The sequence below is a fragment of the Aspergillus chevalieri genome, chromosome 2 (genome assembly GCF_016861735.1).
Source record: "Aspergillus chevalieri M1 DNA, chromosome 2, nearly complete sequence".
NCBI classification, from domain to species: Eukaryota; Fungi; Ascomycota; class Eurotiomycetes; order Eurotiales; family Aspergillaceae; genus Aspergillus; species Aspergillus chevalieri.
In genome coordinates, this window is record NC_057363.1 from 3,197,539 (window position 1) to 3,221,178 (window position 23,640).

General features: G+C 49.6%; 7 protein-coding genes across 7 annotated transcripts; 3 read left to right on the forward strand and 4 right to left on the reverse strand.

The window, feature by feature from the left end:
- Positions 1 to 473: 473 nt before the first annotated feature.
- On the reverse strand, positions 474 to 2,516 carry ACHE_21124A (uncharacterized protein; the record flags this gene model as incomplete). Its single annotated transcript, XM_043285502.1, has 1 exon — positions 474 to 2,516. One exon carries the CDS (start codon positions 2,514 to 2,516, stop codon positions 474 to 476), a length of 2,043 nt encoding a protein of 680 aa, XP_043134188.1.
- Positions 2,517 to 2,906: 390 nt separating this feature from the next.
- CAR1_1 (arginase) lies at positions 2,907 to 3,990 on the reverse strand (the record flags this gene model as incomplete). The annotated part of the gene is made up of 3 exons (XM_043285503.1): positions 2,907 to 3,210; positions 3,256 to 3,845; positions 3,904 to 3,990. The coding sequence occupies 3 exons, from the start codon at positions 3,988 to 3,990 to the stop codon at positions 2,907 to 2,909; spliced, it is 981 nt and encodes a 326-aa protein (XP_043134189.1).
- A 3,313-nt stretch (positions 3,991 to 7,303) lies between these two features.
- ACHE_21126A (glutamyl-tRNA(Gln) amidotransferase subunit PET112) lies at positions 7,304 to 9,285 on the reverse strand (the record flags this gene model as incomplete). The annotated part of the gene is made up of 4 exons (XM_043285504.1): positions 7,304 to 8,565; positions 8,615 to 8,756; positions 8,812 to 8,888; positions 8,943 to 9,285. 4 exons carry the CDS (start codon positions 9,283 to 9,285, stop codon positions 7,304 to 7,306), a joined length of 1,824 nt encoding a protein of 607 aa, XP_043134190.1.
- Positions 9,286 to 10,026: 741 nt separating this feature from the next.
- Positions 10,027 to 11,529, forward strand: ACHE_21127S (uncharacterized protein; the record flags this gene model as incomplete). The annotated part of the gene is made up of 3 exons (XM_043285505.1): positions 10,027 to 10,966; positions 11,022 to 11,430; positions 11,487 to 11,529. The coding sequence occupies 3 exons, from the start codon at positions 10,027 to 10,029 to the stop codon at positions 11,527 to 11,529; spliced, it is 1,392 nt and encodes a 463-aa protein (XP_043134191.1).
- Positions 11,530 to 12,634: 1,105 nt separating this feature from the next.
- ACHE_21128A (uncharacterized protein) lies at positions 12,635 to 14,575 on the reverse strand (the record flags this gene model as incomplete). Its single annotated transcript, XM_043285506.1, has 1 exon — positions 12,635 to 14,575. One exon carries the CDS (start codon positions 14,573 to 14,575, stop codon positions 12,635 to 12,637), a length of 1,941 nt encoding a protein of 646 aa, XP_043134192.1.
- Positions 14,576 to 15,860: 1,285 nt separating this feature from the next.
- Positions 15,861 to 19,129, forward strand: ACHE_21129S (uncharacterized protein; the record flags this gene model as incomplete). Its single annotated transcript, XM_043285508.1, has 2 exons — positions 15,861 to 15,941; positions 16,004 to 19,129. The coding sequence occupies 2 exons, from the start codon at positions 15,861 to 15,863 to the stop codon at positions 19,127 to 19,129; spliced, it is 3,207 nt and encodes a 1,068-aa protein (XP_043134193.1).
- Positions 19,130 to 21,863: 2,734 nt separating this feature from the next.
- ACHE_21130S (putative mitochondrial methylglutaconyl-CoA hydratase (Auh)) lies at positions 21,864 to 22,853 on the forward strand (the record flags this gene model as incomplete). Its single annotated transcript, XM_043285509.1, has 2 exons — positions 21,864 to 22,219; positions 22,283 to 22,853. The coding sequence occupies 2 exons, from the start codon at positions 21,864 to 21,866 to the stop codon at positions 22,851 to 22,853; spliced, it is 927 nt and encodes a 308-aa protein (XP_043134194.1).
- Positions 22,854 to 23,640: the final 787 nt, after the last annotated feature.

Here is a 23,640-nt window from a genome sequence, read left to right on the forward strand (position 1 = left end):
GACTCAATTGAATATATGCGAGAGGAATGGCTGGAATTGAAGAAATTGATAAAGTGACAAGGTGGAATTGTGAAGATGCGGCTTTGTTCTGTACGTAGTCCGGCTGTATAGAAATTCTGGTGGCAGGGAGAAATAGCGGTGGCAGGGGAGATGATGCTGATACATACAGCTACAACGAGTCAAGGTGTTGGAAAACAGCTTATTCTGGTCTTTGATTCGCTGTTGTGCCTTAGTCTTATTTGATTTTAAGATTTTTAATTTTCCTGTTGTCAAACAGCACCTCGATAGACTTGAATATCACCTGACTTTACCTAATTCAACTCCAAACTTCAATACTAACTGCAATTCACAGAGATAAATATCGCTGATCAGAGGAAATCCTATATCGGATGAGATTTTGAGCTAGATGCATTGATGAGACTGCTAATACCTGGTCTTCACCTGCGTTGCTCCCCTGCACTAACTGACCCCCTCTAATACACCTTGAATTCCACAAGTCTCACCCTCTGTCCCTTTTTCGGCACAAAGACAACCCTGATACTCTCTATCGTAACTTTATCCCACGAGGCAATAGTAATACCATTTGCGACCGGCTCCGCATATTGCGCGCCGCTTGCCTCGACCCACTCACCACCGTCAAGAACCTCAATCCGATAACTCTCCGGAGCATCAAGCCCCTGCGCCTCATTCGCAAAGAAAGCAATCTCAGCACTAGCAGTGACTGTGCTACTACTGAACTCGATCTGGTACCACAGCTCGCTTCCGTTCTCAACAGGCGTGTCCCATCCATTAGCGATATCGCTCTCAGGAAAGAGCCAGATCCGGCCGTCAATGGCAGCATGGATGCTTTCGGGGTCAGCGTCAGCGACTGAGACGCTTCCCCGTGGCCATTCGGAATCAGATTGGAGTTGAATTGATTTGGCTATTGGGCGGTTGATCGCGGGTGGCTCGTTGCGAGTGATGTTGGCTGTTAGACGGGTTAGGTCCGGGGCGCTGGCTATGGTTTCGCCGTCGATTTCGATGATTAGTCCTGCGGCGCCGTATTGCTCTCCTGATGCGTCCCATTGGACTGCTATGTCGTGGCCGTGGTAGAGAATGCGCTCTGCGCGGAAGAACGAGACGGAATCTCCATCAGCGAGCGGGTTAACCTCGAGCACATCGTCCGCGCGAGGGCGGATTCCAACGAAGCCTGACAGAATGAGGTCGATAAATCCCGAGTGGAAGTAATGTGGAGACCGTGTCAGACCCACGATGGGCCGTCCCGTATCAGCATCGTAATCTTCTTCTAGATTGAGCACACCACCGCGATCAAAGTTATAGTGTAGCTCAGCATACTGAACGAGCAAGTCGGTATAGTCCTTGCGGGTAACTATTCCCGTCTCAGACGAAATCGGATAATGGTCAAGGAGATTCGCCAGACCCGTCAAAACCTGGGTAGTCTGGTACGGCCAAGCAGGTCCATTCCATTGACATTCCGGCTGCGAACCTTCATATCGATACTGCTGCATGAAGTACTCATAGCTCGGTTCATTGGTGCGCAGGCCGTGTGAACCAGCAAACTTCTCAGAATCGAGAAGATGAGTCCACGCCTGCGCGAACGTCTCATTATCATCAGGAAGGTCATGCGTCCAGGGGACATAGCCGACTAACTCGCGTCCGCGGATGAAATCCCAGTACGTGACATTCTCGTTATCAACCTGATACCGGTCGGCAAAGTGCTCAAACGTGCTGTTCCATAGCGACTCCTGCACGTTCATCTTGATCTCATCCGCTCGATCGCTATACTCCTTCTCGAGGGCTTGATCGCCCTTCAATCCCGCAAGCCTTGCAATAGCCAATGCATTTGCGTATTGATAACTGTTGACACTCGGCCTGAACGCATTCCCACCCGTGAATCCATCGAACCCACCGCTCGCATCAATACTCGCAACCGTATACTCCGTCGCATCCGTCAACGGCTGAATCCAAAACAACTCCTTCCCCCTGTCAAAACCCCCAGTCCCAGCCTCCGACATATTCCCCTCCCATCCCTCAAACAAATCCACTAACATATCCAACTTCGCAACAGCAGAATCAACGTCCCCATCCACCAAAAACCCCGCCCAAACGGAATCCGCAACCCACTCTGAAAATTGATACATATCCCCCTTGTTACCATTAAGCATAAACGTCACATAGTCCTGGTTATATCTCTGATCCCGACACCACCGCCCCTCACGGAGATGGAAGCCCGTCGCGTCGACGAGGGAGGCGTACGGCTGTGTTTGCCACGTTACGTCGTTGAGGAATTCGGTGATGATGTAGCCGTTGGGGCCGAGATCGCGCTGGTGTGCGCGGTAGAGGGACCAGCGGTAGTAGTAGACTGCATTAAGCGCGGGGAGGGATGAGGTGAAGAGGGGGATGCGGGGGGTGTACCAGGGGGTGTCGTTTGCAAAGTGGGTGGTTAGGGTGGTGTTGAGGGTCTGGGAGAGGGTGGGTTGGAAGAGGGATAGGGATAGTATAGTTAGGAGGTTCATTGTGTTTGTTTGGTTGGTGAGAGAGAGTATTAGAATAGGACGTCTTTCTGGTTTTATAAGTACTCATTTTCCACTGAGGGCTATTCGATCTCGTGCGATACTATGAACATATATTTCGCGGGAAAACCCGATGCTGATCAACGTTTCTCTAACACAAGGCCAATGAAATGTGAATCATGTATATCCGATCTAGCGGTTAAAGTCTTCAACTCGACTATTAACCGAGTTGTAGCTTTATCAGGGGCAATCAAGATGCGGAGGAACCTTGACCAAGGGCTTTAAAACGGTTAATATTCAACAAGAGGTGATCATCATGAACATGCTCAAGTAATTGGAATATCAGTCTAATGCATATTCATCGTGTCTATAAAATTAAAAGAACAAAAAAAATCACAGCAGGGTATCACCCAGAGCACTTCTGACCAATGAACATCCAGCCCGAATAGTCTCCGTAGCTCCCTTCTCCTCCAAGCTCGGGTTCACCTCGACCAGGTCCATGGCGACCAGGTTACCCGTCTCATGCACACATTCGCAGATGAAGTCACCCTCACGCAGGGTCAGTCCGCCTCGTACAGGAGTACCGGTGCTAGGGGCCCATTGAGGGTCCAAGCCGTCGACATCGAAGGACAGATGAATGGGGGTGTCGTTGCCAATATGGGCAAGGGCCATTTCGACCACGCGGCCGATACCGTGTCTAATCAGTTAGCATCGCCATAGCCAAATTAAGAGTAAAACATACCGGTCAATGTCGTGCATGCTGAACGCCTTGATGTTGTTCTCGCGCAGCAGCTTCTTCTCCCCCCGGTCTACATCCCGCAGACCAATGTAGACCAACTTCCTTGTGCTGATAATATGCTCATCCTTCAACCACCCAAAGATATCCTCGCGCTCTTCTCTCGCCAACCGCGTCAAAAACGCCATCGGCATACCGTGAATGTTCCCACTCGGGCTCATCTCCGGAATGTTAATATCCGCATGCGCATCCACCCAGATAACCGCCATTTCCCGTCCGAGTCTCTCGCGAATCGCCCGCGCCGTCCCGGAGATACTCCCCACAGCAATCGAGTGGTCACCGCCAAGGGTGAGCACGAACTTGCCCTCGCGCGCATGCTCGTAGACCTGGCTGCTAAGCTTCTGAGTGACCGCGCTGACGGCACGAGGCTTCTTCATGCCGCGGTGGTCGGGGTCTGCGTCTGCGGCGGGAGTGACGTCTTCATAGTAGTGGACTTTGCCGTCATGGTGGACTTGGTAGTCGAGGTCGTCGCGGAGTTGATCGAGGAGGCCGGCCTCTACGAGAGCCATGGGGGCAGCTTCGACGCCGGTTTTGCACTGCATTCACTTATCAGTACTATCTTCGGGTTTGGCTATGAGGTCAGAGTAAGTGTACCTGGCCGCCGTTGAAACCGACCGCAACCACACCGAGTTGGTGAGGGTTGCTGAGGAAGCGCTGAGTGATGGTAGATGGGGAGGTCATTGTGTTGTTAGAATAGAGAAGAGGACGAATTGAAGTGGTTAAGAAAAGGTGAAGATAAAGAGATGAAAACGGAAGGACGAAGAGATCAGCGAGATAAGATCTGGCGGAGATGCGATCCGAATACGTCAGATCACAGCAACTCTTATTCTGAGCCCTAGAAATGGATATGTGTACTGGATTGAATAGAAAAGAGAGATAATTGAAGAATATAACAGGAACAGAAATCTGAACCACGGTTGCCACTCTTTAAATATGCTAAAATCACCGACCGCAACCGATCGCTAAAAACTGCTTTTAGGGATCATGTGTCTCCGCCGGCGATTTCTACTTCCCCTAAGTACAGGTCGAGGAGAGCTGCCCCTTAAGGCCCGTTCCCCCACTGCAAAGCGTGAAATAAGATATTTTATGACTAGCGCGATTGACTAGCTGTAATTCCAGAGGTCAATGTCTTGCATTTGCGTGGGATGTGTACTTTGCGATGGTGTCGAGGAATATTTTGTATAGAAGTCACGTGCCGGATGTGCAATTTGTGCTTCGTAACCGCCTCATTTTGGCCGATCAGCTGGAAATGACCCGACTGTCTCGCTCATGTTACATTAATTACATTTATCTTCACATTATTGATCGAATCTAAGACCTGTATCTCAACACTAAGAATAAAGTCAGACTTATCACCACGTGACAATGCTGATGGATAACGCATTGCTTCAACAAGTCCCCAATGCGACGACACATCACAGCCGTCCTTGCTTGTCGTCAGCAGATGTTTGTCAGGCCGTTTCTTCATGGTAGTACAGATCCACATGCCTGATAAGCAAGTTCGCCGCATACACCGGCGCAAGGAAACCATAGCTGCTCGTCAGATGGCAGGTTCTTCAATATGTGCATCAAGCAAGTGGCCATTAACGATGTTTATCTTGAGCTTCCAATCGACTATCAACCATGTTATCATACATTCAGAGGATTTTACTGACTCGAGCTATCAGCGCGTGATCCTACTTCCTCAATGCTGCTGGCCTGTCTAAGCACGGCAATCTCATCCGAAAATGCCCCTTCCAAGGTGATATGTCCATTGACATCGGGTCCTAGTAGCGTGGATTAGCCACTGCTGTCTTTCACTACCAGTTAAACAGAATTACCTGACACTACGAAATGCTCGCCTTCTTCAAACTTGGCACCGCGCTGGACCCGAGTAAACTACAGTAGTCTCGCTCCGCTTCATCAGACAGTTGAAGCGAGACCTCTTCAAACAAGTCTTCCGTCATCGACGGGACCGAGCAAGTCCTGACTTTCGGCTCGAAGAGTGCCTTGCGTCACCACCTGGGGCTTTGCGGAAGGAGGCTAGGTTGTGGTTGAAGATGATTCTCGGGGGAGTCATTGAATTGTATGCCTTGGACTTTGATTAGGCACTTTTCTCTTCTATTGACTGACAGGGTGTACGAAATGAACACATATTCTTTCCAGCTCCTCTAACTAACCGGGTCAATATAAGGCATCTACGGAGTGCCGGATCAAGCATTGCGTAACAGGTCTCGTCTTGCTCTTTGGCACCTCTTACATCAATAGTCAAGATTCGGGAATAGATTTGATCTCTGAAGAAACTTCTGCAGAATGAGCCTAGCGTGATTCAATATGCATTCCAGTCCTACGGCAAGGGACTTATACGCTGCCAAACTAAAGCAAATACACATGATTCAACCCCTCCACCGTAGCAAAAAAAAAACTCCGGAAATTCCAATGTTCAGGGGCTGAGAACTGGTTGTGATCCAGTCCTACAAGCACAATATGTCTACCAACTTTTCTCCCAAGTCAGAGCAGTTTTACATCGTGGGTGCCGGCGTCTTTGGTTTAATGATCGCTCTAGAATTACGTAAACGAGGATACGAAAAAATCACCGTGCTGGACAGGTGCATGCCACCTGTCCCCGATGGCTTAAGCGTCGATATCTCAAGGCTAGTCCGCATAGATTATGCAGATCCGTTTTATATTGAGTTGGGTCTCGAATCCGTGAAAGGATGGCTACAGGAGCCTGATTACCGTGATTGTTTCTATAAAAGTGGATTTGCCCTTCTGTCCGAATCGTCTGGTCATCCTTATATCGAACGAGCTAGGCGGACATTACAAATGTTTAATCAAGAGGTGCAACCTCTTAACAGCAGGGACGAGTTCAAGAAGAAATACCCCATGTTTGACGGCGAGTTGCTACCCCAGATCAGTGGTTATTGGAACGACAACTGTGGATGTGTGGATGCAGAACAGGCAATGGAGGCTTTAGTAGCTCGCTGCATTGGCGCCGGAGTCTCCTTCGTCACTGGGGTAAGAGAAACAGTGGCAACCCTGGTCTCATCACAGAAAAAAAAAAAAAAAAAAAAAAACTGATGGGACCCCGTTGAGCACTGGAGAAACCCTGCCCTGTTCCAGGGTGATTCTAGTGACTGGATCATGGGCCAGCCATCTCGTTAGTCTTCACGGGGCCGCGATCTGCACCGGCCAGCCAGTTGCTTCCATTCAACTGACCTAATACGAAGCAGCGGAGCTAGCAAATCAACCCGTTGTATTCGGCATAGCATTGGGGATCTTCGTCTTCCCCCCACCCAAAACAACATCCTGAAGGTCATGAGACATGGCAATGGATACGAGACAACCATGGCAAATCAAAGGAGGACCAAGTCCGGCCCGAAACTCCTATCCAGCTAAGCTACATCCAACTTCATCCAGGGCAAGGCAAATGCTGCGCTTCGAGCAGGCCTTGCAATCCTGTTATCCCGGTTCAAGGACCGGCCTTGGATTAAGCGCAGACTTTGCTGCTGCTCGAATACAAGGGACCCCAATTTCATTATTGATAGCTATCCTTCGATTTCCGGGATGTTTGTGGTGACGGGGGATAGTGGGCAGTAATTACTACTCTTTGTTTTTGTGGGGTGAGCCGGGAATGACCATTAACGTTGTTTGGCAGTGCTTTCAAGTTTCTCCCTGCATTGGGCTGCTATGTCAAAGTGTGAGGGACGTGGATCAGATGTTCAACGGCAATGATGGGCATTGAAGCCTACTGACAAGCCTATGTCGAAAGGATATGGTAGTCGTGGCGGTCCGGTTAGGAGGGTTCTTACATATCATGAACAGGCGAAGATTTGACAGGGATACCTTGGAACAATCGCGTGCTTCCAGTCTCTTGTAATTCAAGTTGACATATTGAGATCTAATGTTGAAATTCGTAATGTTATCCACCTGCTTTGCAGACTAGCAGAGGATTGTAGTAAGATAATGTAGTCATACACACATGCGTCCATATCCTGTAATATTGGTAATCATATCATTGTTGACCATTCCCCAATATCAACTCCTTCAAGATCTCATTCGCCCTGGGCGCTTCTACCCGCCCCTTCTCTCCCATCCGCATCATCTGTCCCAGAAACCACCCAATCTTGCCCACCTGATTCTTCGCACGGATCTGCTCGACCATCTGTGGGTTCAATGCGATAGCAGCCTGTGCCAGTTCGATATATTCCTCCCGAGATAGTGGGTGGAAGACCAGATTTTCTTCCTCGACGAGTTGTGCGATGGGGCGGCGGTCGCCGTTGAATACCATGGATAGCACCTCCTTGGCGGTTGCACCGGTGATGCGGTTTCGGTTTTGCTGGTCAATTATTTCTGCTAAGGATCGGGCAGGAACGAGGTCTGGGTCCCATGATAAGTTTGACTTGGTGAGATGGCCGCCCAATTCGTGGAGGACCCAGTTGCCGGCGGCGCGTGTGAGGTCCTTGAGGGATTTGTTTTGCTGGCCTGTTTGGAGTTCGGAGAGGATATCAATCACGTCGTGGTAGTATTCCAGTCGCGCTCCGTCGTCCAACTCGATCAATGGTTTGGCATCCTCCACTGAAAGGCCATATTCAGAGCCAACCAATGTCCGTAACACCTCATCCGGAGCTAAAGGCAGTTTCTCGTGGAGCCCGCCAATTAGGTCCTCGCCTATGAACAATGGCGGGAGATCCGGGTCCGGCATGTAACGATAATCCACCGCGCCCTCTTTACCTCTGAGTCTCCGGGTCTCTGTACTACCAATGGTCCAACCACGGGTTTCTCCTTCGATCACACCTCCGCTTTCCAAGACACCAATTTGCCGGTTCTTTTCCGCAATAATTGCTTCCTCAACAGCCTTGAAGCTGCTGAGGTTCTTGATTTCTGTCCGCTGGCCTAACCCGCTGACCCCGTCGTATTCATGGGTACCCGGCGCTTCATCTCGTCGACGAACGGACACATTGACGTCAGCACGGAGACCCCCTAGCTCCATTCCTGTGGAGACTGCGCTGCATGATTGAAGGATAGCTTGAATCTTCCGGACACATGCGGCGGCCGTAGCAGGGTTATGGATCTGCGGCATGGTGATGATCTCGATGAGCGGATGCGAAACGCGGTTGAAGTCGAGTAATTGGGTCGACGGCGGATAGTCTTGGGACTTCGCCGTATCCTGTTCCAGCTGGATTTGTTTGATCGCAATACGTACGTGTTTTCCATCCTCCGGTGCGATACCGTCGTAATCATATAAGTCGACATAGCCATTTTTGGCGAAGGGTTCTATCCACGTATTAGAGACAAGTGTTTCATGGGAAAAGTCCAAAATTACCGTAGTACTGGGTGATCTGGTACCCGGCCGGTTGGTCCTGGTAAAAGTAGTGTTTTCGGTCGAATCGACTGGCAGATTGGATGTCGCAATTAAAGGCAATGGCAGCGCGCAGGGCGGGGAGGAGTGTCGCAGCTTGAAATTCCTATATCTTACTATCAGCATATTTCGAGAACATATGGCGTATGTAAAAGACTAACCGGTTGACTCCCGGGAAATGCCAGGTCAAAGAGAGCGACATTGGAATTCGGAATGTCGCTCAGTACCGTCGACGCTCCTGTCCACAATTAGACCTCATTCTCACTGCCATAATATAGATAATCGACCCCACGAGAAAATAATTTGGCCTCCGTATCCAATTGCGCATGGATCTCAACCCCTACGGTCAACTCCCATTGTTGCCGCGATGCTTCTTCCTTATGTCTGGTTTCTCTTTGGCGGGCCTTGACGGACTTCGCATCTTGTTTGAGCTGTTTTCGGAGAGGAACGTGGTCTACGTCGGTGGCCGTAGAGGTCTGAGTTGTATTTCGAGCTGGTCGGGTGGAGAAGAATTGGGTGGCGGCGATGAGATTAGGATGCGACGATGCGGGGTGAGTGCGGTGATAGAGCTGGTAGCATTGCGAGCAGAGAGAAAGGGATGCTCTCCGGCTTTGGCGTAGGCATGGTTGGAGCATTGTTGAGTCGAGTTGGGCCTCAATTGAGCCGTGTTATGTTGTGTTGATGAGGAAGAGTGTCGGCGAAGATAAAGTGGGAGTTGGTGATGTTATTTTACGGTACTGTAATTACGCTATGTTATAGTCCATGGATGTCAACAACGGCAACAACGATAAAAGGACAACGATACTTTGAGACTGCAGTACATACCAGTCTATTCTAAATCTATAATTCAGCTCATAATGTTATGACGCACAGCCGAGGCGCCAATTGCCGCGCACTGGAGCCGCTGCAGCTCATCTGATGCGCATCACCGACTTTCCTCCGCATCTCATCTACCGCTAATCCGATCTATTCTTATATCTTCCTCTGAGTCTAGGCGTATAGATCTGTCTATGCTTCTAAGTGTGATTTACAACTACAGTGTGAGCGCTGCCACTTCCCGTCTGTATAACCCAACAAGCCCCCGCGCAACAACGCCCCAACCTCCTCCGTCTCAGCCTCGCGCTGACTCTCGCCAGCTTCTACTGACATTCGAAACATTCCTCTTGTTTGAAGTTGGAATCCTGTCACACTGCCCCGACCCTTACGCCTCATTCCAATTCAGCTGTTAGCTGAGCGATAGCGGGTTTATCTATTGGAAGTGTTTTGCGATCGAGCGCTTCATGCCCCCTCCATCCATCGGCTCTTCCTCCCATGGCCCGCTTGATTAGCAACAAAAGATAGCACATTGCGCCGAGACTCTTCTCTAAACAAACATCATGCTGTTTGGCTATTCCGGCTCCAGTCGCCCGAACAAGGCCAGACAATCCTCCTCAGCCTCGGTCCATTCTTCTCACTCCAATTCGGCCGCTGAAAGGCCGTATAAAGCGCACCCTAGAAGCCACTCGCGCGGACCGAGCACACAATCGACTGGGAAGACCCCCGGAGGTGCAACAGCATCTACAGACAAGTTGGTAGCGGCGGAAAGGAACACGCCCGGTGTCTTTGATTTTCTCGAAGAGGAAGAGTCTGAGGAGAGCACTTCGTCGGAGTCAGACGACGATGATGTTCGTGGACTGCCCAATGCGTCCAGAGCGCAACCAAAATCCACAACTATTCCCGCGACTGTCGGGTTGCAGCTAGCTAGAAATCCCACGGCCAGTCGGAGATCTACGATGCATGATTCTCATCATGAAACAGGGTCTTCGACAGCGCGCTCCGGAGGCTCTCAAGACAAAAAGGGTACAGACTACCACACCACACCAGAGGCATACTACCCTACCGTGCGGAAACCCGCCTTGCCACCATCACCACCGAAGAGTCCAGAGGAACAGAAATCTTCCAGAAGTAATCCAAGGACGCGGACGAATACCAAGTCATTGGATGTATCATCCGGGTATGGGCTTATCGCTTCCCGTCTCAGCAGTTCTCGTCCGGATGAGGCGCATCACCAGCTCCCTCCTTTGTATCGCCGATTTGAGCATTTGAACCATCGCGTGTTGCTTCACCTGCAAGACGAGATTGCGCAGATGGAAGAAGAACTTCACGTACTCGACGAATATGAAGAAATGCACCGTTCTGTTACCGCAGACCAAGAAGGGAAAAACAAACCAACGCCTGCCTCAAGGCGCACGGATGCGCAAGCCCAAACATACTCCAATTTACATCACCGGCGAAATGAATTATTGGGGTCTATAATAAGCAAAACCGAGCAATATAGTATGTACGCAACTTCTTTCCTAACCGTTTCCTCAGCTAATCCCCGAGAATCAAGACAACGCTCTTTGTGCCTACAGCAAAGTCCTAGAAACCCTTCCCGGCGCCTCTAAACAAGACATCGAATCCTACCGGGTCTGGATGAAAAAGCATAATCCCATCACTGTCGCCGAAAGTCGTTTCCTTGAGCACGATCAGGACCTCATCTCCGTCACGCCTCGTTCTCTTCCTTTCAGTGGTATCGGACTTGCTGCTTCTGTCAATGGCAACTCTCCCTTCCCTGCTGTTGTGATCGCGTCCACCATCATACTCCTCCCGCTGCTGGCATTCAGTCTAATATCAGAATTCTCTGGTCGCCTGCTCGTGGTTACGATTGTGGCCGGTGCGGTATCGGCTTTCGCAAGTAATTTCTCGACCGGGATTGAGCGTTTGATAGATGCGAAGGATGGATGGAAATGCGCTGGAGCGTAAGTTTTCTGTTCCTGAATTTTGGTGCATTAACAATGGAGCTGACATTGAGTAGGTATTTCGGATTCATGGCGGTGGCTGCTATGTTTATTCCTTGAGCGTGCGAGCTTAAGCATTTCTTCTTCATTTTGAGACAACGGCTTGTTTGTTACCCATCATGAGCTTATGAGATATACGATATGCTGGGTTAAATTTATGCCAAGATTTCATAAAGTCCATAAGACATGGATGGCATGATTGTTTTATAACGCAGACAAGCAATTGAATGAGATATGATACATCTAGTACAATCGCCTCATAGGCTGAGACATTCCCGTGAATAAGATGACATTGCAGCGCCAGGTTACTAGAATGACATGCAATCCACATCGCCAGATATATGTGTTTGAAACATTGATATGGAATCCCAATTTGCAATATGACCCGAACAGGACCAGTTAATACCATGTGCCCAGCGCAACCCGCGGCCTGCGAATGGCACCACCTAGCAAATTGACATCACTGATCAAAGCACCGCTCCAGAACCTCGAGGATTCTAATTGAATCCCATCACGCAGAGGTATAAGCATGATCTGCGCATACGTTCCTCTCAACAAGATATTTCTCTACTAGGTCATGAGGCGTGAGATTGGACAAACGAATACAGCAAGTATAATATCTTCACTACCACATGAAATAGATAGCTATTTACATTCTATTACTGAATCCCCTCCCGAACCCAGCACGATCAGCCTCGCGCCGCTTTTTATATTGTCCCCCGGGGATGGTGGGGGGGGGGGGGGGCGGCCCGACATCTCATTTCACGGAATAAAAAAGGATCAAGGATATCGGAGCAATAATAATTCTTCATCTAATAGAACAAACATCGAAATTGAATCGCCAGGTTAAGTAAAACAAGACACTATTCCCATCTACCACCAGACCAAAACCGTTCATCTAGTCTTGATCATTTGCGCCAAACACTGAGTACATAAGAATGAAGTAAAGAAGACAATGTAAAGGAGACATGAACCATTCCTGTAATGTTGACAATGTAAATAATAGTGAAACAATAAGAGCAGCGCCATGACACACTGCTCCGGGTCTAATAATTGTAGAGGAAGGACGGAGGAACTGAATCAATTATAATATAACAGGCATCAAAGAAAGAGAAGAAAAAAGTGCTACATCTTGAAGATTGCCAACCGATAAACAGATCATATCTCATGACGGCACTGGTGTCCCATTTGGTTTACTCCCCGGTGTCATGCTCCGATCCTGCGAACCAGAAGCAGAAGCAGCGCCAGGCGTCGTCGACTGCTGGTGTTGTTGCTGCTGAGCTAGCTGTGCCTTGTTGCGGTCCATCAAAGCTGCTTGCTCAGCAGCACTTCGCGCATATGTAACGACAGCTGCAGAGTTCGAGTAACCGCTGGACTGTGGCGTACTAGCGTATTGTTGTTGCTGGGGTGGATATCGCTGCTGTTGTTGCTGTTGCGGAGCCACGTATGAAGTTCGCGGTTGGGGAGTGTTATACTGTGCCGGCTTCTGAGGGGATGCAGTTCGACTTGAGGCGTACGGGGCGTTGTACGCTCCTGGTTGTGGGGCGCGAGGTGTGTAGGGTTGTGGGGAGGCTTGAGCAGCCGCTTGCTGTGCTGTAATAGGATACCCGTTCGATCCTTGTCGCGGAATCTGTGAGACATTCTGCGGAGTCCCTGTCTGGGAATATTGCGGAAGGTAACCTGGCCGTTGCGATGGGGTACTAGGTGGGCGGGCTCCTGCGTATTGTGCTGGTGCGTATCCTCCCGGCGTGGAAGGTTGTCTGGCACCGTAATAGGCTTGTGGCGTGGCGTAGCCTTGAGCAGTAGGGGCGACTACACGGTTATATCCTTGCATGGTCCTTGGACGACCAACAGGCGCTGCAGTCGGCGTCGAAGTCCGGTTTGTACTGCCAACGTTCGATGCCAGTGCGGCGAGGCGCTCCTGTTGGAGGCTGTAGTCGTCCTTTTGCATTGTGCCGTGGTAGTCCTGGTTCTCGATCAAAACCTTCTGGCTGATGTTCAGTTCCGCCAGTTGGTCACCATCTAACTTAGCAACTGCATACGGCGGCAAATTTGCAACGAGTGCGGCTAAGCTCGATTTCAACGTCTCGTAGACGGTCCTCTCTGGGACGGATGGTGTGTTTGGATCGCTCTGTTCTGACGATGTATCTTGGCCTTGAGCTGATATATCCAAATTGCGAACCTTTTGATACGAACTGAGCGTCTCCAGCAACTCGGAAACATCACGTAGTAATGCGTTCAACTCTTTGGTCTCTTCGTTCTCTTTCTTTTCTTCTTCTGACGAAGATGTGACATTGTCGGCAAAGTCTTCGGATTTGAACGACTTGACCATTTCGTCCAGAGTCTGTTCGTCGAGTTCGCCAATGTTTCCAGGCTGTTCTGTGGGCGTTACCTCAGTTTCTTGTCCCTCGTAAGGAATTGAAAGCAAGGTTTCTAGTCTTTTTGTTCCTCGCTTGCCCCACCAAACTAGGTCTTTGGAGTCTGCCTGCACAACAGCTCCAGAGCTATCAAAAGAAGGGGCAAATGATGAATAGACGCCCTGCAGCAGAGAGGGCGATTCCTCTCTTGCCAGCGAAGGCTCCTCATAGGGTCTGTAAACGGCATCATTTTCATCCTGTTGTTTTTGCTTGCGATTCCAATACGAAGGAGAGGAAGTAACACCACCGTACTGTAACCATTGACCAGAGGGCAAAGGTGCAAGGCAGTAATTATTCCGCTCCCCGGGGAACGATTTGTAGTTGGTCATAGCGTCGAAGGTGTCGATCCACGTGCTGCGGGATGACGACCGAGCTCTGCGCGGAGGCTCTAGCTGGGGCAACCCCGAACGAGGAGCAAAAACCTCACGGAAGGTCCTCTTAGGCTGCTTAGTTTCGGTCTCGAGATTGGTTGGCGTGACCTTGGTAGTAGTGATACCATTGGGTAAAACAACATCACGCAGCGGTGCCTGCACCTCAACATATTGTGCCGCTTCGGGGCTCTCGGAAGATAATGGAACCTTGACAGACTTTTGCAAGCTCGAAAAGAGCTGCTTTGGATTCGACGGGTTACCAAAGAGCGTCAGGACTGTACTGTCCGTGCGAGATTCCGCATGCGACGGCGTCGACATAGCTGGTGTCTGTCGATCACCTTCTGGCGCTTCCGTCTTGACGTTGTTCTGGCTCACATGCGCCTGGCGGACAAGGCTGTTTAAGACCTTCTTGAATGCCGCGATCCGATTGACCGTCTCCGTCAGTGGCGACCCGTCGGTCTGATCAGTACTTGACCGAGTTTTACTCTGTTCTATAACTGTGGAAGACGCCTTCTCAATATCACTCAAGAACTCTTGAACTGTGGTATAACGACCCGTCGCGACCCGTTCATGTATGCTAGCAGTTTCCTCCTTGTCGGTCGAAACTTTTGCGCGTTTTGATCGCGGTTTTGTGGACAATAACGGCAAGGGACAGGAAAGAAGTTGGAGCTCAGTGTCGTTTCTAAATTTCCTCGTTAGTTATCACAAGCACCAAAGGTCACAAAATACCACCACCATTATCCAGGGTCCTATTGGGAAACGCGCACTTGTTCAATATCTCCACAAGATTCTGTAGATTTTCTTGCAACTCTTCTTTATCCTGCGACTCCGTCGCAGAGGAACCGCTATCTTGGGATTTCTCCTCTGCCGATCCGCGCTTTCGCTTGCCAGGTGTCGCCAGCGCATGATAGTCGGAAGTGCTGGGATGGAGTTCGCCGTTCGTAGCAGACATCTTAGATGCCTCTGCGCCTTCATCCGCGCTCATAGTGTGGGTAGTCGCGCTTTGCGGTCGTATTTAGGCCGTTCAACGCGAATATCTAGGATTTTGTCTTCCGAGCAAACACACGGTCGGTGGGAGCACAGTGAATTATGGAAAAAAAAAAAAAAAAAGGACAACGCAGGCTGGGGTGAATTATTTGGAAGGAAGAGATAAAAAAGAGTAAAGACGAAAAGGTACGAATTCAATCCTCAGAAGAAAGTGTCGAGCCCTTGACCTCCGATGCCGATGATGCGCCAATAAATGCGAGATTCGATTCGCAAAGGGATTCCACCACGACGGGATAATCCAGCGCCACAACTAGAGAGATAAGAATCCAGTAGATAGTATCAGATCCTCAAATAAAGGGATAACAGATGCATGAAATTGCAGGACGCAAATACCGTGGAGGATGCAGCAGGAACGAGAAGGGAAATGGCAGAAAGAGAGGGAGAGAGATCTCGCTGCTCCTCCATTGCGCGCCGCGCCAAGCCCGTGACGATCAGTCACGTGACTGGAATTTTTGGCCGCGAAGTTTTGACGGAGAGAATATGCAAGTAATCAAGTCACTCGATGCCCTGGATACTCCTTCCTCACAGCAGACTCTGTTTATGAAGCTATTCATGGATGTCATCGGTTTTGAATTATGCCCCAAGCCGCTCGGGAGTGTCCTCTCTGAGAGCGGCGCAATTGTTCAGTTGGTTCAAGGTATGGAGGTTGCAATATGCTTGCACTAATACAGTCCGGTTAACAATAAATTTACACTGCAGGGGAATCGTCGACATAAATCTTCCGCCGCTATATATCAGACAACAGCCGCGAGATTCCACAATGCGCCCCATGCGCCTTTACATCCTCGATCCGGGCGCCGCGGCCTGACTTCTGCCCACAGCACGACTTCTCCGGTATCCGAATCCCAGAATGACAGACGAGGCGGGAGTGAAAATACTCGACGATTTCTATTGAACGATTGGTGGGATAAGCTGCGGCACCAATCCCAGTTAAACGAGTCTTATTCATCTCCAAATTCAGGCATAGAGAGGGGTAGTGGACAAGGACAATGCACAGAAAGAAAACGGAGTGAATTGCAGCGAAGGCGTCGCGAATCGATCCAACGAAGGAGGAGGCACAAAAAGCGCATTCATCCGACTCCGTCAGATTACTTAATGGCTGTTTTGCAAAATGCGCATCTTACCTCCCAGCAACCGAGTGACGAACTCAAGAAACCAAATCGACTCTCGTTCCAAACGATTCTAGCTGAGTATCTTAGACTGGTTGACCCGATTCTGGTCCGAACGAAAGATATCCGTGCTGCACAAGAGTTAGAGTTGGACTGTGCGCTAAAGGAGGTTTTCTGCGAAAGACATCTTGAGTATCTAGCGGCCCGTCAATATGGTATTGTGGATGTGATGACCTGGGCATGGATACTCAAGAGCAATACGGTCTATGATGCTATCCTTCGGATTTTTGCCTTGGAAGGAAAACAGGGAAATCAGCATCATGGTGCTGTCCGGAAAGTCCCCATATTCATCCCGCTGATGCTACTGCGAAGGTCAAGGTTTGATGCAAGAACCTTTCGTTTGGTTCTCATTTACTTCTTACATCTCATGAGTGGTGAACCAATCCCAACACTTCGTTCCGCCCTGGCGCCGATAAAGAAGGAGACGGAGTATATGATGAAGCTTCAACCGGCAAAACGCGACTCCTCAATTGATGCCAGCACGTGCATGTTATCAGTCGTTCGCTTACTCCGCCATGCTAGACAAGTTTGGCCACAAACCCAGCTGACTATTGCGCGTGCACTTGCTGATTTTCTGACACATTCAAGTGATCAGGAAAATTGTTCAGAAGTTTCCGCGGGACGTATAAACCGGTATCGGGCCGAGAAATTCAACCTATGTCTCTGGTTACTTTCATTACCTTCCAAATCAGGCCCCTTTGTGTCCGCTTCGATACAGCAGCAAGCCCAGTTTGAACTACTCAAGGCCATGGCGAGTCATAAACCGGTCCTCCCAGTAACGCGACGAGGCTATCAAGGTGTAATCGCAGTTCAACTGGCACATAAAAAAACACTAGCTGAGCGACAGGCGGCCGAGCTCAAAGCCCCGTCCTGGCCGCCATGGAAGGAAGAGAAACTCGGAATAGACTCCCATCGTGGAATTGAGGGAATGACGAGTCGGGCAATGCAAGTAATGACTCAGATGAGAGAGGCCGGCTATTCTCATACACGTTGGGAAGAAGTTTCATCCATCTTTGCTGGCTGGGACACGGATCGAAGCCCAACAATTCAAACCCGAACGCTGATGCGTCGACCACAGTCTTTACCTGAGCCTCGTGGAAGCACGCAAGATGATCAGGCCATCTGGGTTGCTCGCATCCGGGCTACGCGTACAGTGCGAGAAGCTTGGGCATGCTTTCTCTCATATCAAGACCAGGGTCTTTCTCCTCGTTTGAGCATTTATACGGCCATGGCAGAGAAGCTTATTTTCCGTCGGAAAGCGGTTGAAGCCCATTTCGACGAGACCAGTGACGCCTTGCCTGGAGATGGCCCAGAGATATTTCCAGAACCAGCATCCGCTCGAGATCTGATATATGTGCACTCGGAGCCGCCAACCCTGGAAGAACTACTGAGGCGCATGCTCTTTGATGAAATCAAGCCATCCGGGAGGCTCTTGGAATTACTTCTTTGGGCTGCACCCAGCTTCAGATCAGGCCTTGATTACCTCCGTTCCAGCAATCTATCTAACGATCAGATCGAGTCATTGTGCACCGTGCGAGGCTATGGGGACCAGAGCGTCAAACAGCAGAGGACCTTGACTAGATTACCTAACAGTCTATTCTCATCCTTTGTCGGATTTCTTTGCAAATATTCGAATTTTAATCCACTCTACCTGGCTCGGTCCGATATTCGTACGGCTGATCTTTTCCCGGTTGTGATGGGCCACTATCGAGCGAAAAGACATGCGGGGACCTCAACAACGCTGTTTGAGAATTCACAGACTGGTGAAGATCTTCAACACCCCATGACGCTATCACATGCGGTCCAACTCGTCAAATTGCGAAATTCACAACATCCCTTGCCGTGGATTCGACTCCTCTCAGCGCTTGGTGCAGACCGGATCAGCGTACCTTACCGTAAAATGAGCCGGACAACCCAGCGTGTCCTTGCTTGGCATGAAGTCCTGGAAGTCGCGAGGTTGATGCAAGAACGGAAAATAGAGATGGGACCTCAAGGGTTCCAGATCCTTTGCAGCACCTACGCAAGAGCAGTATCTTCAGGAGGCCAGCATCCAATGGCGGCTGAGGATGGTCTAGAGCTCGTCATCCATGCGAAACGGAACGGAAGCCTGCCTCACCTTGGTTGGGTTTGTGAGACATTGGAGGACATGACGGATGCTGGTATTGGCATATTGAAGGGCTACTTCGACAGACTTGTTCTGTCAGACCCAGCTACTTCTCTCTTTCATGATGACTTTACGTTATCTGAAGAGACCACTACTGATTCTCAGGAAACCATCCCTTCCATGCTCCACGTTCCTTCACCTGCCGTTCTCCACGCCTTTGTCAGGGCTCTCGGGATAGCTGGGGATAACACTGGCCTTCTCGGTATTCTTCAGTGGATGAGCAACCACGCATCTACGTTGAAGGAGGCCGCTGATGAGTATCTTAATGGCGAACGCATGATGCGGCGAACCCTGGTTGCCGCTCGAGTTTTTGTTGAAGGGCCGCCTTGGGGTAAACCATCTCTACGCGATTCGAATGATCCCGAGAAGTTGATTTTCCCGGATGTTTTGGTGGAGAAGGCATACGATATAATTACGGAGACGCCTCTTTGGGATGGCTGGCCGAGTGACGAGGAGGTTCGGGAATATGTAAATAGAGAGACACGATTATAGATTTCTTGTACAATATTGTATAAACTGTTATGTCTTGGGTTCAACCGTGTTTTTTCTCCTTTGGATGCCTGAAGTCTATATTCCAGAATGATGCTGAGTACGCGTAATACAATGCATCAACGATCAAAATAGGAAAAAAAAAAAGAATAACATTCCAACAGTACTTCTGGCTCATTGTCGTGGCCTATTTTTTCTTTTGCATCACTGCTGCCTTCCACTGCTTATCTATCTAACCCCTCTTACCCGGCCAATACTTGACCTTTGACAGCCTAGAGGACTGTGAATGAACGGAATTTGCCAAGATGTTTCGACATGAACACGTTTATCGCACATGTTCACTCTGGATATGCTGCTGACTTTTCTGGCTGGACGACGACAGTGCGGGCGTGTACATTGTACATAACCCCCTCGCAGTTTCGAGCCTGAGACTGTTCCATCCTAACCTGATGCATCTAATCTATATAGTACACAAGGAATCCGATAAGTATCGCATTACCGCCGCCGGCACATACCAGTATGAAAGCGATGGGAGCAAGGCGAAGCTTCTAGCTTACGAGAATGAGCTCGAGCCCCAGCTCCTGACGTTCGATTTGAATCCCACTAATGATGACTTGCATCGCTTGAATGGTTCGAAAAAGGAAAAGAAATTGTTCATAATTCACAATGCTTGTTGGAGAATCCTAAAGGATTATTTTTATAACGCGCCTATACCTCTGAACCGACTGGCAGATCTTCTTCAACGGTGGTCGCGAGGAAACCCCAGACAGGATGACTATTTTTATAGAGACCCCGACTATGTCACTGAGCGCAAAGGAAGACCCCAGTTCACCGATCAACATCTTCACAACAGTCTAGGACCACTGGACGATCTACCGCAGCCCAGTGGTGCCGTGACTCGACAGCGAAGGGATAAGTTAAGAACGAATGGAAGCAGAGACTGCTTTGCGAGATTACCCCTGGAGATGCGCGAGATAGTAGCAGCGTACATGTCGATACTAGACTTCTATCGCCTATGGTTTGTCTCGCGCACTATGGCGGGTTGTTTTTCAGCAAGAAGGGGTTTTGGAAAGCAAGGTTTGAAACTGACGGTGAGCAGGATTTATTGCTGTTCCTAAGTTCTTCATGCGAAAAAGTTTCGCGGTGGGATTGAAGACTCATTTATCACCTTACTAAGGCGCAACATATTCCATCTGATTGGGTTTCAAGGAGAAAGCTCTGGGAATGATGTCGCTGGTTTCGCCATGTTATCCGATGAACTATCCATCGAACACGCTGAGTGTTGGTCGTATGGATATGAATAGTGTTAATTGGGACTGGAAAGAGGTACAGGCGCGGAATTGAAGGACGATGAGTAATCTTTGAACAAGCTGCTTTTCTGCCATCAGCATTGAGCTCGATATCCATATCCTTCATCAAGGAGATCACGTATAAGAATATTAATTATTACTCTCCGCCAACAAGACAAATCGAGTCTTCTAGGGACGACGAGTATGTCACGGGATACAGCTGATGTCAGATACAGACGACCAACCGCCTGTCTGTTTGGAACACATGATCCCGGGAAATCAAGTCACATATTGGGTCAAATCATTCAAGGGATTTGAAGCTGCTGTGAATGATAAGGGAATCTATGCCGTCAGGATAGTCTTCAATGCTAATGAGCCTGCCACATTGTGGATTGGGAAGTCTTCTGCAGCCAGCATAACAAATCGTCTCATACTGAAGGTGTCGGTGCTCTTGAGGCTATTTTCACTGTTAGTTGCATCCGCATCCCCAGACATCGGGAGCATGGGACATCAGACTTATTTGTACAAAATCATAGAATGATCAGTTTAGCGCTTAGGGCTAAGCGCCCAGTCTCCCCAGCAGAAAAGGAACAACAAACGCAAATACCATGGACGGACCATCTCATGCAAAATGCATTGTGGTTCCCAGAAAAGCCTCCAGAAGATCTCCATTTCAGCGACATGCCAAGCTATGGAATTGATCCTCTGGCTACTAATTTCCGGCCCTTCAAGTGGACCCTATTCGGCAACAAGGATGGAAGCTGTCTTCCTTCTCTGACAGGGATTGATGTTGGCAGTGTCAGAAGTAACAGATTTCCCGCATTTTTCTTCTATTACAACGACGAATCCAAATGCAGTTCAAGCCTTGACTTGGGGAGTGGATGGTATACCAAGGATCACTTCGAGATTGATGAAGCGGGAGGAGAAAGAATCCAATCGGTGCAGGCGGTGATTGAAGATACCAACCCCAACGTTCCCGTATGGTAAAAGATTTCTACCAATCATGGCGACTCTGTATGGACTGGAAATAAGGGTGGTAATGATCTACCGTATGATCACTCTCTGAAAGATATGGATATTGCACCGGGAACTACACCTGTTAAATTATATGCAACAAAGGTTTAGTATAGGGATAGGGGCCCTTGGGGAAATGGCACATATAGAGTCATTCTTGGAATTATACCGGCAGTTGTGGAATAGCCATATATGCACTTGCTTTGGTGTAGCTATTAGCTGCTGAATATAATTCTCTCTTGCCCTAGCTATCTATGTGTAGATGTAGTCGGTTATCCACGGGGGTCCCCGCAAAAAGCCTTCCCCACGCCGCCTTTCGGATTTCGGAGGTCTGTTCCTCGGGACGATAATTCTCAACCACCATCTTTATATCGTCCACTCCCTCACTGGTAATCATATTCAATCAATTCACCAGGTACCCGTGCCATAACAAAATGTCGCCTCGATTAATCCACCTCTCCTCGCCATTCCTCCGCACCACCCCTGTGCAAACATTCCGCATCACCCTCACAAGACACTCCTACAGTACCAGTTCCGACAATGACGTGATCAAAACCCAGCAAGTCCCAGCTCCTGGCTCCGGAAACATCCGTGTTCTGCTATTGAACAGACCCAATGCTCGAAACGCGCTCTCGAAAAGTCTGCTGGACAGTTTGGCAAAGCAGGTGCAGTCGATATCGGCCGAAGGGGGCACGGGTCCGACAAGGGCACTGGTTCTTGCCAGTAGCACGGATACGGCGTTTTGTGCGGGCGCGGACTTGAAGGAACGTGCTGGGATGAGCAAGGACGAGTACGTTTGTTTTCTGGTCTAGGTTATCATGATGGCCGCTGCAGAGCTAACCGTCCGATAAAGAGTAAAGGAATTCCTCGCCAAACTCCGAGGCACATTCCGCGACATTTCTGCCCTCCCGATTCCCACCATCTCCTCAATTTCCTCCATTGCTTTGGGTGGCGGTCTCGAACTCGGTCTCACCACCCACTTCCGCGTCTTCGGCTCCTCGACCATCGTCGGTCTTCCGGAAACCCGTCTAGCCATCATTCCCGGTGCAGGAGGTACCTACCGCCTACCCGCGCTCATCGGAGTGAACCGCGCACGGGACATGATCCTCACAGGCCGTCGCGTGTCGGGCCCCGAATCCTACTTCATCGGACTGTGCGATCGTCTGGTCGAGGTGTTGCCGGAAGAAGAGCAAAAGGAAGGCGTGGCGCGGGAGAAGGTGTTGAAGGAGAGTATCAAGCTGGCCATGGATATCTGTGAGGGTGGTCCTGTGGCTATCAAGGAAGCATTGAGTGCTGTGCAGGGGTATCAGCGCGGGGAAGCAGCGGAGAATGAGGCTTATGATGGGGTGATGGAGACAGAGGATCGGATCGAGGCTCTTCGGGCGTTCATCGAGAAAAGAAAGCCTGCGTTCCGGGGTCGGTGAGATTCTGTAACAAGGCCAAGGCTTAATTGTTTGTGGTCTCTGTATTGACCGCTACTTGCATTGTATATTCTCGGGCTTATTGTCTAAGCCAGTCTGTGCGCGGGATTGGTTTGTTTGGCTCTCCTGAAACGGCCGGAGAACATTGGCCTCGTTGCGGCCCTTGCCCTCACCACGCCGCCACTTAGTAAACCAGGCATAACCATGAAGAAAATCATCATTATGGCGTGAGCTGTAATTATACTATTATATACTATGTGGTTTGCACTATATGATGATCTATCTGTGCTATCGTATTCGGCCATTTTGCCATCGAGTCCCAGCCAATGTCAACCACGTGCCCTCGCCATATTGATGGCACAAGAGTAGCATCAGTAAAGTGCATAAATCCGTACGGAAGTCGGCAGTCAGGAGACAAGTACTCGTAGATGTTGCGATATATGGCATCCAATAAGAGGATTTCGGTATTAGTAACAACCATGATACATACGGATGTACTCGTGGTTATGCAGATGCCCGGTGCCTGACCTGTCAACCGTAAGGCTGAGACTAGTACAGAGCACGATCGCTGCTCACCATAGGAGTCTTTTCAGCCCAATGGTAGGACATCTGAGCTTGGACAGTTGCCCTAACTAACAATGGCAGGCCTATAATTGTGAGTATTATGTTGTCCGAGTTTCTCGGAGGTCATCTTGAAGATTACTGATATGGAAGTGGATTCTACCGATGACAACCGCAGAGGAATTAATTCCGCGGCTAAGCCGTTCTCTGTACTCCACTACAACCCTAT